Raw genomic sequence first — 17,379 nt, 5'->3', positions numbered from 1 at the left:
GGGGATTGTGGGAAGGCAGTTTACAAATGTCACAAATGGTGGTAGATGTATTGGGGATCATGAGCAGCCATCGCCTAACTGTGGTTATTATATGTCTGTGTCTGTCTGTCTGTCTGTCCATGTGTCCGCAGGGTGCGGCTTGAGGCGTTCTCAGACAACAGTGGGAAGCTGCAGCTCTCCCTGCAGGAGATCATAGAATGGCTGACGGCCAAGGACGAGGAGCTGTCAGAGCAGCTGCCCATAGGGGGTGACGTGGGGGCCGTCCAACACCAGAGGGAGTTCCACCAGGTACTGTGTTGGGCCCCTTTCAAAAGCTACATCACAAACACTGAAACAAGCCAAAATGGTAGGTAATACTTAGAATGTTCTTACAGGGCAGGGCTCTCCAACCCTGTTCCTGGAGAGCTACCCCCCCATTTTATTCAAAGTTTTTTCTGTGGCACTAAGGAACAATCAACTCATTCCATGGCTTCTATAGAAAGTGTGATTTAATCAATTTACTATAGGCAGATACACAGTAATTACAGTGAGCTATAGTTACAAATTGCTTGAGTGGAAACCATCATTCATGCCGAGCTGCAGGAATGTGTGTTTGAGTTACCATCCAGTTGACTCGTATTGATCAAACAAATTCAAAGGCGCCTTCACAGCACAAACCAGTATCACTTTGTCTCTCCCTAGAAACTCGTTAGTTACCTGTTTGGAATTAATAGGGCCACTATGTTATGTTTCAGTGCTTTGACACTAACCTTAGTTTAAGGTTAGCCCATCGGTAACATTAAGGATAGAGGGAAGTAAGCACTTTGAGAGCAGTACATACCTAATCCCTCCCTCCAAAAGGATTTACCTACTTTCAATTAGCAACCTCTTCGATTTGAGGCTCTCTTAATTTGGCCATCTATCAAAATAACGACTCTATTTCAGGATTTAAGACTCTGGCTGTTATCTGCAGGACAGATCGGGACCAACAAAATGGCAGTGGTGTGTGTTAAAACTAGTGGTGGAAAAAGTACTGTATTGTCATACTTAAAGGTAACGATACCTTAATAGAAAATGACTTAAGTAAAAGTGAAAGTCACCCAGTAAAATACTACTTTATTAAAAGTAAAAAAGTATTTGGTTTTAAATATACTTAAGTATCAAAAGTAAATGTAATTTCTAAAATATACTTAAGTATCAAAAGTATAAATAATTTCAAATTCCTTATATTAAGCAAACGAGACGGCACTATTTTCTTGTTTTTTAAATTTACGGATAGCCCCTGACTATATCCAACACTGAGACATAATTTACAAATGAAGTATGTGTTTAGTGAGTCCGCCAGATCAGAGGTAGTAGGGATGACCAGGGATGTTCACCTGATAAGTGTGTGAATTAGACCATTTTCCTGTCCTGCTAAGCATTCAAAATGTAACGAGTACTTTTGGGTGTCAGGGAAAACGTATGGAGTACAAAGTACATTATTTTCTTTAGGAATGTAGTGAAGAAAAAGTTGTCAAAAATATATATAGTAAAGTAAAGTACAGATATCCCAAAAAACTACTTAAGTAGTACTTTAAAGTATTTTTACTTAAGTACTTTACACCACTGGTTAAAACCACCCAGTGGTGAATCTATAAAAGATACCCTGAACTGTCGTTAAATAAGAGTGATTCAGCTGAAATCTTTTTATTTGACATGTTAAAAAGCCCCAGCTGCTCTGTGTTGATGGAGAGGGGAATTCAACTAGTTGAAAGCTGAGACTTGTGGAGCCAAGCAAGCAGATGCCGGGTGCAGAATATAAGAGGAGAGATAGAGTCCCTCACATTCAGGGGCTTGTTCTGCACCCCTCCTTATTCTGTAGTTGAACATTGAGAAAATCCTTCCTTGCAATGGTTTCAGTTTAAAAAAAAATCAATTTCCCGGTAAAAACATCTCCATTTGGTATGATATGTCCCCCAAACACAAACAGGCAGGCAGGAAGGCAGATACGTACTGCACACACACACACACACACACACACACACACACACACACACACACACACACACACACACACACACACACACACACACACACACACACACACACACACACACACCATAATTGGTCCTGTACTACAGCAGAATGCTCTTTCCACCTACGTTCCAATTTTCTGTGCTGTCAGTTTGTGCAGTGTGTCTCTGAGGGGAGAGAGCCATATTGACAGTGAGAGTGGTCCTCACCTCCCCCCTCCACTAACACAGACTGCCGCTGTGAAATCAGCTTCCCAATTAACAGGACAAAAACCATACAGTCACACACCATCTCTCTCTCTCTCTCTCTCTCTCTCTCTCTCTCTCTCTCTCTCTCTCTCTCTCTCTCTCTCCTGCTAATCTCTCTATCTCTCTATCTCCTGCTAAGAGATTATAGCCCACTGTGCTGTTTCCTCCCTCCCTCCCACCCATACTACAGATTTTGTTACTTAGTATGTACCTGCTAAAATCACAATAGCTCCCCTCCCCTCCTCTAAGCTCCACCCTCCTCCTTCCTCACCCCTTTCCTCCCACCATCCCTTTTCTTTTCTCTATGCCCCCATTTTTATGCAATATTCCTTTATAATCTATCTAAGGAGCTCCCACTCCCCAAGTGTGACGTTGCTCTAAAACTTTTCAGACAAAGCGGAGAGGGAAATTGTATGGAGTTTTCTGTGGAGAATTTCAGGGTTTGAGAAATGTGAGTTATTGATCTTAAGTGGATTTATTCTGCAGTGTTTCATTGCGTGGGGAAGTGTCCCTTTCAGTTTGTGTGTGTGTGTGCGTGCGTGTGCTTGAGTGTGTGCGCATCGCTCTATAAGTATGTGCATGTGTAGTGTTCTATAAGTGTGTGTGTTTAGTGTTCTATAAGTGTGTGTGTGTGTGTGTAGTGTTCTATAAGTGTGTGTGTTTAGTGTTCTATAAGTGTGTGTGTGTGTGTGTAGTGTTCTATAAGTGTGTGTGTGTTTAGTGTTCTATAAGTGTGTGTGTGTGTAGTGTTCTATAAGTGTGTGTGTATGTAGTGTTCTATATGTGTGTGTGTAGTGTTCTATAAGTGTGTGTGTGTAGTGTAATGTAAGTGTGTGTGTAGTGTTCTATAAATGTGTGTGTGTAGTGTTCTATAAGTGTGAGTGTGTGTGTAGTGTTCTATAAGTGTGTGTGTGTAGTGTTCTATAAGTGTGTGTGTGTAGTGTTCTATAAGTGTGTGTGTGTAGTGTTCTATAAGTGTGTGTGTGTGTGTGTGTGTAGTGTTCTATAAGTGTGTGTGTAGTGTTCTATAAGTGTGTGGGTAGTGTTCTATAAGTGTGTGGGTAGTGTTCTATAAGTGTGTGTAGTAGAGGTCGACCGATTATGATTTTTCAACGCCGATACCGATACCGATTGTTGGAGGACCAAAAGAAGCCGATACCGATTAATCGGCCGATTTTTTTTATTTATTTGTAATAATGACAATTACAACAATACTAAATGAACACTTATTTTAACTTCATATAATACATCAATAAAATCAATTTAGCCTCAAATAAATAATGAAACATGTTCAATTTGGTTTAAATAATGAAAAAACAAAGTGTTGGGAAAGAAAGTAAAAGTGCAATATGTGCCATGTAAGAAAGCTAACGTTTAAGTTCCTTGCTCAGAACATGAGAACATATGAAAGCTGGTGGTTCCTTTTAACATGAGTCTTCAATATTCCCAGGTAAGAAGTTTTAGGTTGTAGTTATTATAGGAATTATAGGACAATTTCTCTCTATACGATTTGTATTTCGTATACCTTTGACTATTGGATGTTCTTTTAGGCACTTTAGTATTGCCAGTGTAACAGTATAGTTTCCATCCCTCTCCTCGCCGCTACATGGGCTCGAACCAGGAACACATCGACAATAGCCACCCTCGAAGCAGCATTACCCATGCAGAGCAAGGGGAACAACTACTCCAAGTCTCAGAGCGAGTGACGTTTGAAACGCTATTAGTGCGCACCCCGCTAACTAGCTAGCCATTTCACATCGGTTACCCCAGCCTAATCTCGGGAGTTGATAGGCTTGAATTCATAATCAGCAGAGCTGCTGGCAAAACGCACGAAAGTGCTGTTTGAATGAATGCTTACGAGCCTGCTGGTGCCCACCATCGCTCAGTCAGACTGCTCTATCAAATCATAGACTTAATTATAATATAATAACACACAGAAATACGAGCCTTAGGTCATTAATATGGTCGAATCCGGAAACTATCATTTCGAAAACAAAACGTTTATTCTTTCAGTGAAATAGGGAACCGTTACATATTTTATCTAACTGGTTGTCACGTTCCTGACCTATTTCTGTTAGTTTGTTGTATGTGTTAGTTGGTCAGGACGTGAGTTTGGGTGGGCATTCTATGTTTTCTGTTTCTATGTTGGTTTAAGGGTTGCCTGGTATGGCTCTTAATTAGAGGCAGGTGTTTGGCGTTCCTCTAATTGAGAGTCATATTTAGGTAGGTTGTTTCACAGTGTTCGTTGTGGGTGGTTGTCTCCTGTGTCAGTGTTTGTCGCACCATACGGGACTGTTCGGTTTGTTTTGTACATCGTCATTTTGTGTAGTCTATTTTCCCTGTTCGTGCGTTCTTCGTGTTTATGTAAGTTCGTCGTCCAGGTCTGTCTACTCCGTTTGTTGTTTTGTTAGTTATAGTGAAGTTCGTGTTTTTTCGTCTTGTCTTTAAATAAATTATGTGTTCACAACCCGCTGCGCCTTGGTTCCATCACTACTCCTCCTTTTCGGATGAAAAGGAGGAGAACAACCGTTACACGGGTGGCATCCATAAGTCTAAATATTCCTGTTACATTGCACAACCTTCAATGTTATGTCATAATTACGTAAAATTATGGCAAATTAGTTCGCAATGAGCCAGGCGGCCCAAACTGTTGCATATACCCTGACTCTGCGTGCAATGAACGCAAGAGAAGTGACACAATTTCACCTGGTTAATATTGCCTGCTAACCTGGATTTCTTTTAGCTGAATATGCAGGTTTAAAAATACATACTTCTGTGTATTGATTTTAAGAAAGGCATTGTTCTATAAGTGTGTGTGTGTGTTTGTGTAGTGTTCTATAAGTGTGTGTGAGTGTTCTATAAGTGTGTGTGTAGTGTTCTATAAGTGTGTGTGTGTGTGTAGTGTTCTATAAGTGTGTGTGTGTGTGTAGTGTTCTATAGGTGTGTGCGTAGTGTTCTATAAGTGTGTGTGTGTGTGTAGTGTTCTATAAGTGTGTGTGTGAGTGTGTAGTGTTCTATAAGTGTGTGTGTGTGTGTGTAGTGTTCTATAAGTGTGTGTGTAGTGTTCTATAAGTGTGTTTGTAGTGTTCTATAAGTGTGTGTGTAGTGTTCTATAAGTGTGTGTGTGTGTAGTGTTCTATAAGTGTGTGTGTGTGTGTGTGTGTGTGTGTAGTGTTCTATAAGTGTGTGTGTAGTGTTCTATAAGTGTGTGTGTAGTGTTCTATAAGTGTGTGTGTGTAGTGTTCTATAAGTGTGTGTGTGTGTGTAGTGCATAATCTATTCATCCAGAGAAAAGAGAGGAGGATGAAGTAATAATGAAACTAAAAATAATTATAATAATATATGCCATTTAGCAGACGCTTTTATCGAAAGCGACTTACAGTCATTCGTACGTACATACATTTTACGAATGGGTGGTCCCTGGAGTCAAACCCCCTTCCCTGACGTTACAAGCGCCATGTGTTCTGAGAAAGCTCAATGTAATGGTGTCTCTGGGGGCCCCAGACATAAATGGGGGACCGTCAACATGTTTGGAGGGGGCAATGAAACCATTTCCTTCTATGACTCTTCCTCCTCCATCATGCATAATGTAGCCTAATTGGATCTGAAGTCTTTATATTTAATGTTCCTTCAGCCAAAGACGGCACCCCTCAGTGTGAAATTTAGCTGGAATTAAAGTTTTAACGCAGCGGAGACCTAAGGGAGGGAAGTAAACCCGCAATCTCACCTTGGGTACCAACCGCTCACTCAGAAAAAAACGAAACAAGCGGGTTAAAATCTGAGTTTCCTTAGTAACCTCAGCAGGAAATCTTATCATAAACCACAGCTCCTGCGCAGAACACATTTCTGCATGTTTGCTAAGCATCAGTGGTATATGCCAGTTCAGTGGGGCTCCGTATTTAAACCCGTCAGTGAGGAAGGAGGCTGGTGTTATCAGGCAGTGACTGGCTGCAGTCATGGGGTTTAATAGCCACTGAAAGACAGTCGCCACTGCGCCGCTCGCCACAGGGGAAACCCTGTCCCGGCTCCTTGAGGGAGCAAAAGGGGGCTCAGTTGAAACGTGTGCCCCCTCAGTTTTAGTTTTTTGTCCCTTTATAAAAATCGCAAAAAAAGTTAAAATGATTAAGTGACACGTTGGCGCAAAATCTGTATCTTCTCTGCACTGTGTCAGCACAATGGACAGCGCTAGCTGCGATTTGTGTAGGGGAGCTATGGAAAGCCACTGAGGTGGTTAGCTATGAATAGGGCTGTTACGGTGACCATATTACCACCACACCAGCAGTCATGACCACATTCAAATTCCACGTGATCGTTTAGTCGCGTAATTAGACTTCAAGCTCTGATGCTGCTGATGGTCATTAGTAGCTTACCAAACTTGCTAACTGCCTGGTACTCAGCACTCTATTGTCCCTCTAATCACTCTGACATCAATGGAAATGTTTTCAAAAAATAAAATCAATCACTTCATGAGAGCCAATGAGCTGATGTTGCGCAATATTTCTATAGGCTATGCAGTTGTGTGAGAAAACATAGTTTTGATTACCTCTATTAAAAAGAGGAGGATGTCATCAGCTTTCTATAGACTAGGCCTATTATATTTATTTATCAGCTTTCCTAATATTAAGTACATTTCTTCGCTTTTACAACCGGAGTATAGCATACCTGGCTGGTATGAAAATGAACCACAGGAAAAGCGTCTTCCATTCGCTATTTAAGTGCATAAATGACATGTATTTTTTTCCCCCGTGCCCCTGTTCTGAGATAGGTACATGATAATGGTCCATTCTAAATCAAAACTAATTTCAAACATATGATTTAGTATATGTAAGATAACATTAAATTAAGAGTAGTCTGATGGGTGATTATATTAGCCTATCAACGATGGGCATCAATGATGTATTATCAACAATAATGCCCAGCGTGTTCAGTAAGGCAAGAAACAGAGAATGCTTTTACAAAAAAACGTTTTCAAATCCTAGTCGCACACCTCATGTAGCCTTGCCCATAAGCATATATGTTTTGATAAGGTTTGTGTCACAACTAAAGTGGACAAATAACTTCTTAAAATGAAGCACATTAATCTGCTTTACAACCGGTGTAGGTGCCTAAGAGACAATTTATGCTTGATCCGAAAATGTGGTCGGAAGCGGTCTATGGATGGTGTGATGTAATTGCGGAGCACCCGGATGCACGCAGAGGCCAAATTGAGCTCCGTACCGCATTGTCGTGTGCCTCTCACATTTTGTAACAATGCGTAGGGCTCAGTATTGCTCCGCATTGACATGATTGGTTGACGGTAGGTGAGGGCGCTAGGTCCTGTATAAACACAAACTCACTTCCTTGACAACTTCCTTCACAACAGCTCTGCGCTACTCTGTAAAGCGAAAAAAGTATGATTGCCCAGTCTTCTGCAGAGGCCGTATCACCGTAAATGCTACATGCCAATGCAGACGTTGGATTGACCATGCAGCGCCTTTCACTGGCATGCAAATTTCAAATTTGGGGAAGATAATTTTCACCCAAAAAATGCACCTTCATAATAGAGCATTACATGCATAATCACATTTGTGTTAACTTTTGAGAACGGTGTTTTCACGCTAATTTATTGCATTTTGGAACATTCACGCTCACAGCCTACTGCCGTGTGTGATTTCTGCGCTTATAATGTGAAGAAACAGCCTGATAGTTGATCAACATTTTAAGCTAAACGTTCTGACCTGTTGCATCAGCCTCATTGCTTTAAAAAAAAAAAATTATGCGAGTGGTTGTATTAATTTGGGATCTAAAGCATCCCACAACTGTCCAAGAGTATGTTTGGAATATTTATTTATTGCACAGAAGGACAAGTTTACCAATATAATAGGTCAACTTTTGTACTATGGGGGATAGTAGATTGACATAGGCTAGTGCTTTTGCTGTTCGTTGGGCCCACTCATCTTGTTGGCTGATGAAAAGTAGGCTAAATGTAGACAGTTCTAATATCTTCAATATGCGCCTCGGAATTCAATGAGAGGGACACGAGCAATTGCGTCTGTCTTCACTTGTAGCCTACATCTTAGCTGAGATACCGCTGAGAAGGGCCCGATCATGTGACTGGCATTGGCTAATAAGAATTGAGATATCTGAGAGCGCCATGTGAGTGAGAGGTGCTTTGGAGCATGACAGAGAGAAGGGAATTGTAATTATTATATTAATTCCAAGGGCACAACAGCCACTTTGGCTGCAAAAGGCATGGATTTTTTAGGGGGCATTACAGCCACACAAGGGGGAAGCTGCTGAGAAATTCTAGGTCTGGTGAGAATATTATCAAGTGCTTATCTAACTATGAATGAGAGACTGATGAAGTGTGTGCAGCCTGCACAAGAAACAAATCAAAGCTCAAGCCTTTCATTCAACTCTTTTCAAATCATCATTAGAGTTGCATCATGCAATCTTAGAATGCATTAAACATCTAGACATACAGTACCAGTCAAAAGTTTGAACACACCTACTCAATCCAGGGTTTTTCTTTATTTTTGCTTTTTTCTACATTGTAGAATAATAGTGAAGACATCAAAACCATGAAATAACACATATGGAATCATGTAGTAACCAAAAAAATGTCCAGGGTTTTTTCCCCTCTGGTTGCACATTTAATATGCTGATAGAAATTTGGTCAAACGGATTTAAGTTTCCCTGCATTAAATTCCCCGGCTACTAGGAGTGCCGCCTCTGGGTGAGCGTTTTCTTGTTTGCTTATGACGGAATACATCTCGTTCAATGCTGTCTTAGAAAAATACAGATGAAAACTCTCCAGGTAGATAGTGTGGTCTACAGCTTATTATGACATATTCTACCTCAGGTGAGCAATAGATTGAGACTTCCTTACATATTGTTCACCAGCTGTTATTTACAAAAATACATAGTCTGCCGCCCCTTATCTTACCAAACACCATGGAACCACACAGCCGTCATACCGCTCAGGAAGGAGACACGTTCTGTCTCCTAGAGATGAACGCATTTTGGTGCGAAAAGTGCAAATCAATCCCAGAACAATAGCAAAGGACCTTGTGAAGATGCTGGAGGAAACAGGTACAAAATGATCTATATCCACAGTCAAACGAGTCCTATATCGACATAACCTGAAAGTCCGCTCAGCAAGGAAGAAGCCACTGCTCCAAAACCGCCATAAAAAAGCCAGACTACGGTTTGCAACTGCATATGGGGACAAAGATCGTACTTTTTGGAGAAATGTCCTCTGATCTGATGAAACAAAAATAGAACTGTATGGCCATAATGACCATCGTTATATTTGGAGAAAAAAGGAGGAGGCTTTCAAGCCGAAGAACACCATCCCGACCGTGAAGCACGGGGTGGCAGCATAATGTTGTGGGGGTGCTTTGCTACAGGAGGGACTGATGCACTTCACAAAATAGATGGCATCATGAGGATGGAAAATGATGTGGATATATTGAAGCAACATCTCAAGACATCAGTCAGGAAATTAAAGCTTGGTCGCAAATGGGTCTTCCAATGACCCCAAGCATACTTCCAAAGTTGTGGCAAAATGGCTTAAGGACAACAAAGTCAAGGTATTGGAGTGGCCATCACAAAGCTCTGACCTCAATCCTATAGAAAATTTGTGGGCAGAACTGAAAATGCGTGTGCGAGCAAGGAGGCCTACAAACCTGACTCAGTTACACCAGCTCTGTCAGGAGGAATGGGCCAAAATTCACCCTATTTATTGTGGGAAGCTTGTGGAAGGCTAACCGAAACGTTTGACCCAGGTTAAACAATTTAAAGAGTGTATGTAAACTCTGACCCACTGGGAATTTGATGAAAGAAATAAAAGCTGAAATAAATCATTCTCTTTACTATTATTCTGACATTTAACATTCTTAAAATAAAGTGGTGATCCTAACTGACCTAAGACAGGGAATTTTTACTATGACTAAATGTCAGGAATTGTGGAAAAAAACTGAGTTTAAATGTATTTGGCTAAGGTGTATGTAAACTTCCGACTTCAACTGTAAGTAAAAATACTTTAAAGTACTACTTAACTAGTTTTTTGGGGGGTATCTGTACTTTACTATTTATATGTTTGACAACTTTTCATTTACTTCACTACGTTCCTGAAGAAAATTATGTACTTTTTACTCCATACATTTTCCCTGACACCCAAAAGTATTCATTACATTTCGAATGCTTAGCACATAAGGAAAATGGTCCAATTCACGCACTTGTCAAGACAACATGGTTATTGCTACTGCCTCTGATCTGGCGGACTCACTAAACACAAATGCTTCATTTGTAAATTATGTTTGCCCCTGGCTATCCGTACATAAAATAAATAATCATAATTGTGCCGTCTGGTTTGCTTAATATAAGCAATTTGAAATGATTTATACTTTTACTTTTGATACTTAAATATATTTTTGCAATTATATTTTCTTTTTATACTTAAGTATATTTAAAACCAAATACTTTAAAACTTTTACTCAAGTATTATTTTGCTGGGTGACTTTCACTTTTACTTGAATAATTTTTCATTGAGATATCTTTACTTTTACTCAAGTATGACAGTTGGGTACTTTTTCCACCACTGGCTATATTAAATGGATTTATTGGACTTTTTAAAATGTAGATGTTCCAAAGGTCTGCATCAGTAGCTTGTAGGCTATGCTTGGTAGCCAGGAGATGCTATATGTGTTTATGTTAATTAACGGTCAATTACCGTGAGAACGCAGTTATTTGCCTGACAATCACCAGCTGACAAAATAGCATGTCCGCCATAGCCCTAGATATGACTCCTGTGGTAGGCTAAGTGAATAACGTGATATGCCTCTGTCTGTAATATTCTATTTTGATTTATAAGGGTGGGGTCAAGTTTACAGTTGAAGCTACTATGCTCAACTCTGCCTCATGCCCCACGACTACAGAGTTGAGTTAGCTTCTTAGCTAGCTATAAAAATTGTTAGTGTTATTAGCCTTAGTCTATTTAACTAGCTCGAACCAGCTAATCTGCCACTGCTACGATGGATATCAAAAATTGGCTTCGCCAAGGTAACCAAACAAAACCAAAAGGAGAAAGCGAGCGATTGGCAGCAACAGCAGTATCAAACCACCGAGGCCGCCGCCAAGCCCAGCAGCGATGATGATGTCAAGCTCCAGCTAGCTCCGCGTGCAGAGCCTACCTACCCTTCCACAAGCGTCGCCAGGATAATGGCTCCACAGCTTCCTCCACCTCCGACTCTTCCTGACAATATCTGAACAGAGAAGCCAGCCCAGGTTAGCCTAGAATCCTACCCTAGACGCAGTTTTTCTGTCCAAAAATGTTCATTTAATAGCAACTGGTTCATAGGAAGAGAGTGTCTGGAATACTCAATGACTGCAGAATTCAATATAATTCCAATGTAAGAACCCAAATGATGCCCCTGGGTCTAGCTACATATCAATATGTTTCATCATAGAAATAAATACATTCTATTATGGTTTTCTTGGTAGCCTATTGGTTTTCGTTGCTGTAAACATCGGGAACGTGTTTGTGGTAGGCTGGCGTTGCTTAATTGATTAGGTGGGTCGAATTCCATCCACAGAAGTGCATTGGGCCATATCACAACGTGTTGCTCTACTCAGGAGCGGCATGGTTTTCCATGTTTGATGCTGGCCTATAGGTCCATTTACACAGACAGCTGTGCATGGCTGCATCTCACTGTAGTAGGCTGTAGGCTATTTAGATCTCCATTCGCCTTTTTGTTTTACTGCGGTTCTTACTGTTAATGTAACTAGCCTAATTATATCAAATATTGAGTTGCACCCCCTTTTGCCATCAGAGCAGCCTCAGTTTGTCGGGGCATAGACTCTACAAGGTGTCGAATGCGTTCCACAGGGCTGCTGGTCCATGTTGACTCCAATGCTTTCCAAAGTTGTGTCAAGTTGGCTGGACGTCCTTTGGGTGGTGGACCATTGTTGATACACACGGGAAACTGTTGAGTGTGAAAACCCCAGCAGCGTTGCAGTTCTTGACACACTCAAGCCGGTGCACCTGGCACCTACTACCATATCCCGTTCAAAGGCACTTTAATATTTTGTCTTGTCCATTCACCCTCTGAATGGCACACATACACAATTCATGTGTGGATTTAACAGGTGACATCAATAAGGGATCAAAGCTTTCACCTGGATTCACCTGGTCAGTCTATGTCATGTTCTTAAAGTTTTGCACAGTCAGTGTATTTCACTTTAGTTTAATAACGTACTAATATATAGGCTAAAGTTTTTACCTAGCATAAGTTGAGTGGTGAATGGAGATTAGCTGTTGAGGACGAGAGAGTCTGGTTGACACTGCCGGTCCATAGGGCCCACAGGATTCTCTGTGACTGCGTCCTAAATGGCACCTTATTCCCTATAAAGTGTATTACTTTTGACCAGAGCCCTATGGGACAGCCTATGAGTCATTAATTCCACTGGGCGGCTGGGTTGGTTTCTAGGTCTGCAGCAGAATAATTTGCATGTACTCAGGCAGTTCAGCACAGAGACGATATAGTACAGACTGACAGCTAGGCAGTCCTATGTGGCCCTGCCAGTTGCTCCTCACTGTGTGTGTTCATGTATGCAAATTGATGTGTGTGTGTGTGTATGTGTGTATAATGTACAGTATGTGTTATAATGAGCCCATGCATGTTGTTTGTATGTGATTGAACCATGCTTTCATCTCTGTGTGGGCTCCTGTTCTGTCTGTCTCCAGGTATTCATGGAGGATGTCAAGTCTCGGGGGCCGTTCATCTACTCTGTGTTGGAGTCTGCTCAGGCCTTCTTGGCACAGCACCCCTTCCAGGAGCCTGAGGAGACGCTGCCCGACGGAAAAGGTCTGCCCACCGACCCCAAAACCGTGTCAAATGACAACCTACATATGTAGGATCTTAATTTGAGCTAGTTTGCTACTGCAGGAAATGTTAATTATTATGTGGATTATAATTAATGGAAATGTTTTGTAGCGGTTGATACATTTTTTGTTAGGGTAAATCAAGTCGGATATTTTAAAGTGGAAAGTACAAACTTTAGAAGCCTTTTTAAACCTGAATACACTCCAAGTTTGCAACAAAAGAGTCACCAACAAAAGAGTGATCAAATTAAGATCCTACATCTGTAGGTGCCATTCTTCCCCATACCACCCTGCCACATTGCCACACACACCAAAACCAGACCTGAACAGTGAGAACAGAGCGAGATAGGGAGTTCAGTAAGTTGATCTCCAGCAGGTATGTATCTACCATTAGGTCTGATTAGCAGCTACCTGTCCTGCTGTATCAGAGTGGATCAGAGAATGTATGTTTGGGGAGAGCAGTTGGGTCGGGACCAATTAGCCCAGTTCACACCATCTGGTCAAATCAATAATGCAGCATGCTAGGCTGTTTCTGCCCCCCACTCTCCTTCCCTCCCTTCCTCGCCCTCCCCCAACCAGCGTCCTCTTGCTCTCCACCACTGGTGGCACGCATGGGGAAAAGATGGGGGTGAACTCTCCCTGTTTCTCTGCCCCCAACAAGATATTTCTCACAGTTTCTCCTATCCAACTGTTTCTTTCTACTGATGTTTGCACCAATTGGGGCTAACACTCTCTTTGCCTGGCTGCCCAATCCCTCACCCTGTTCTCCTTCTCCCCCCTCTTCATCCCCTCCTCCCCCTCCAGAAGTGTCTCCGAGGAAGCGGATCCTGAACGTGAGTCGCTCAGTGTGGAAGCAGGCCAACGTGGCCAGTGACCTGTGGGAGAAGCTGACTGCCCGCTGCGTGGACCGACACAGGTCAGATATGCGGCACAGGCCCACTCCACTGGGCTACAATACACCCATGATTCTGGGTTTTCGATTGGCTAGAGATGTTTTTGCCCTGCCTATACTCAAATATCATTGGGTCTTTATTTTGACAGCATCAAGGAAAATGCTATGGCCGGAATAAGGTTAGGGTTGGTGTATTGCTCAGGTATTAGGGTGATGTATTGCGTTAGTGGTAAAACTGCATACGACAATGTATAAAACAACTGTAGAAGTTAAAGTATTCTGTCTGTGTCCAAGGCACATGGAGCGGACCCTGGAGCGCCTGCTGCAGACCCAGGCAGCCATGGAGGAGCTGGCGGTGGCCCTAGAACAGGCTGAGGGGGTCCGGGATGCATGGGAGCCTGTAGGGGACCTCTTCATCGACTCACTGCAGGACCACATCGATGCCACCAAGGTAAGCATGTATGTGTGCGTCTCAAATATTAAGCAACCTGTCTGCTTCAAATAAAAAGCTGGGCTTGTTTGTGTGTGTGTGCGTGTGCGTTTGCGTGTGCGTGTGCGCGTGCGGGCGTGTGTGTGTGTGTGCGAGTGTGTATGTGTGTACTGTGCTCCTCACCACCAGGGCCAGACAGAATCTGCAGATATCAGATTTCACATCAAAGTGATTTGAAATATAAAATACCTGTGGAATCGACACAGATGAAATAGTGCCTGAAACATGAACAGATCCATCTTTATTGCTTAGATATGGAGACAATGCTGTGAAGATATTGATAAGAAAACTGTCTAGAAGATTCCCTCTAGCTACGCTCGCTAATCTGTTAGCTGTGAAGAGGCTCCTCCACTCTGCTGGCTAGATGGCTGTTATTTCACTGTAATTATGGAAGATCAGTCTCTCTATCCCTCTGCTCTCTTAGCTTTGTTTCTGTTAGTATTGTCTCAGTGTGGTTTAAGTGTTCCTGGGCGACATGATTTGATTTGATTTTTTATTTATTTATTTATTATGATCTTATTAGTGTTTAAGTCTTGCATCTTCAGGACGTGTGTGCCACATGGGCTTATAAGACACTGTATTTGCAGTAGCAAAATGTAATTATAATATATACAGTACCAATCAAAAGTTTGGACACACCTACTCATTCAAGAGTTTTTCTTTATTTTTTTACTATTTTTTACATTGTAGAAAAGTAGTGACGACATCAAAACTATGAAATAACACATATGGAATCATCTAGTAACCAAAAAAGTGTTTAACAAATGAAAATATATTTTATATTTGATATTCTTCAAAGTAGCCACCCTTTGCCTTGATGACAGTTTTACACACTCTTGGCATTCTCTCAACCAGCTTCATGAGGAATGCTTTTCCAACAGTCTTGAAGGAGTTCCCACATATGCTGAGCACTTGTTGGCTGCTTTTCCTTCACTCTGCGGTCCAACTCATCCCAAACCCTCTCAATTGGGTTGAGGTCAGGTGATTGGAGGCCTTTACACAGCCTGGAGATGTGTTTTTGGTCACTGTCCTGTTGAAAAACAAATGATAGTCCCACTAAGCCGAAACCAGATGAGATGGCATATTGCTGCAGAATGCTGTGGTAGCCATGCTGGTTAAGTGTTCCTTGAATTCTAAATAAATCCTGACTGTGTCACCAGCAAAGCACTCCCACACCATCACACCTCCTCCTCCATGCTTCACGGTGGGAATCACACATGCGGAGTTCAACCATTCATCTACTCTGCACCTCACAAAGATTGGAACTAAAAAATTGGACTCATCAGACCAAAGGACAGATTTCCACTGGTCTAATGTCCATTGCTCATGTTTCTTGTTTAAAGCAAGTCTCTTCTTCTTATTGGTGTCCTTTAGTAGTGGTTTCTTTGCAGCAATTCGACCATGAAGGCCTGATTCACACAGTCTCCTCTGAACAGTTGATGTTGAGATGTGTCTGTTACTTGAACTCTGTAAAGCATTTATTTGGGCTGCAATTTCTGAGGCTGGTAACTGTAATGAACTTATCCTCTGCATCAGAGGTAACTCTGGGTCTTCCTTTGCTGTGGCTGTCCTCATGAGAGCCAGTTTCATCATAGCGCTTGATGAAAGTTTCTTCAAGTGCAGTCGCAAATGTTCCGGATTGACTGACCTTCATGTCTTAAAGTTATGATGGACTGTCATTTCTCTTTGCTTATTTGAGCTGTTCATGCCATAATATGGACTTGGTCTTTTACCAGATAGGGCTATCTTCTGTAAACCACCCCTACCTTGTCACAACACAACTGATTGGCTCAAATGCATTAAGAAGGAAAGAAATTCTACAAATTTACTTTTAACAAGACACACCTGTTAATTGCAATGCATTCCAGGTGACAACCTCATGAAGCTGGTTGAGAGAATGCCAAGAGTGTGCAAAGCTGTCATCAAGGCAAAGGGTGGTTACTTTGAAGAATGTCAAATATAACATGTATTTTGATTTGTTGAACACTTTTTGGGTTACTGCACGATTCTATGTGTTATTTCATAGTATTGATATCTTCACTATTATTCTACAATATAGAAAATAGTAAAAAATAAAGACAAAGGGCTGAACAAGGGCTGAAAAAGGGCTGTAGGGCTGTATCCAGGCATTCCACATTGCGTCTTGCATAAGAACAGCCCTTAGTTGTGGTGTATTGGCCATATACAACACCCCCTCGGGGCTTAAATATATCATGTTTTACTGTTTACTGGTTTGCTGTTTTGTTAAATGCACTTTAAATAAATTGTGATTTGATTTGAAAGGGCACAGACCTGTGCAAAATATACTGTAAACCTCATTATAATTTAGCAGTATGAACCCTAAATAGAAACTTTTCTTCCCAACGATGTGTGTTGTAAGGAGATAACTGTGCATCATTCAGTTGAATAAACTAGCGTTAAATATTAACCTCCTTATAACACATTTTTTCAGAAAAGTTTCAAATTGAATTACCTTGCCTGATTGTTATGAGGTTTATGGTAGCCTTTCCTACCCACAAATCTGTGCTCCTTTGCCACCATAAATGTCACACTCAGTGTGTTTCAGTGTGTTTATGTACACAATTCATTTGTTTCAGAGAAAGTGTTAGTTTCTATCTTTCTCCTACGTTCATTCTCCCAAACGGACAGCCAATTAAGCCTGACGACAGCAGGCAGTGCATTGAGTCAATAGCCAGTGACATGTTGATATGACGGAGGTCCCTCAGTTCATTGGCTGATGTTGAATCCCCAGCCAGTCATTTGTTTAGTTGTTAAGTCACAATGATCATGTCAATGTTTGCCTTGCTGTCAGTGCCAGCACATGTTCCTCATTTTTCTATGTCTCCAGGGCAGGCTTTCCAGCAGCCTCTGTCTGTCTGTGGTGTACACA

At 41.6% G+C, this 17,379-nt stretch overlaps 1 protein-coding gene across 1 annotated transcript in view; it reads left to right on the top strand.

Annotated features, from left to right (window-relative positions):
- The window catches only part of LOC120047004 (dystrophin-related protein 2-like), a 138,971-nt gene that overhangs the window by 67,419 nt on the left and 54,173 nt on the right, over nucleotides 1-17,379 (top strand). Inside the window, exons 5-8 of the mRNA XM_038992552.1 lie at nucleotides 132-288; nucleotides 12,970-13,090; nucleotides 13,912-14,023; nucleotides 14,294-14,450. Coding sequence (XP_038848480.1) covers nucleotides 132-288; nucleotides 12,970-13,090; nucleotides 13,912-14,023; nucleotides 14,294-14,450 — 547 coding nt within the window. The remainder of the gene's footprint in view (nucleotides 1-131; nucleotides 289-12,969; nucleotides 13,091-13,911; nucleotides 14,024-14,293; nucleotides 14,451-17,379) is intronic.

The sequence above is a fragment of the Salvelinus namaycush genome, chromosome 5 (genome assembly GCF_016432855.1).
Source record: "Salvelinus namaycush isolate Seneca chromosome 5, SaNama_1.0, whole genome shotgun sequence".
NCBI lineage: Eukaryota > Metazoa > Chordata > Actinopteri > Salmoniformes > Salmonidae > Salvelinus > Salvelinus namaycush.
This window is presented reverse-complemented; position numbering and strand designations above follow the sequence as displayed.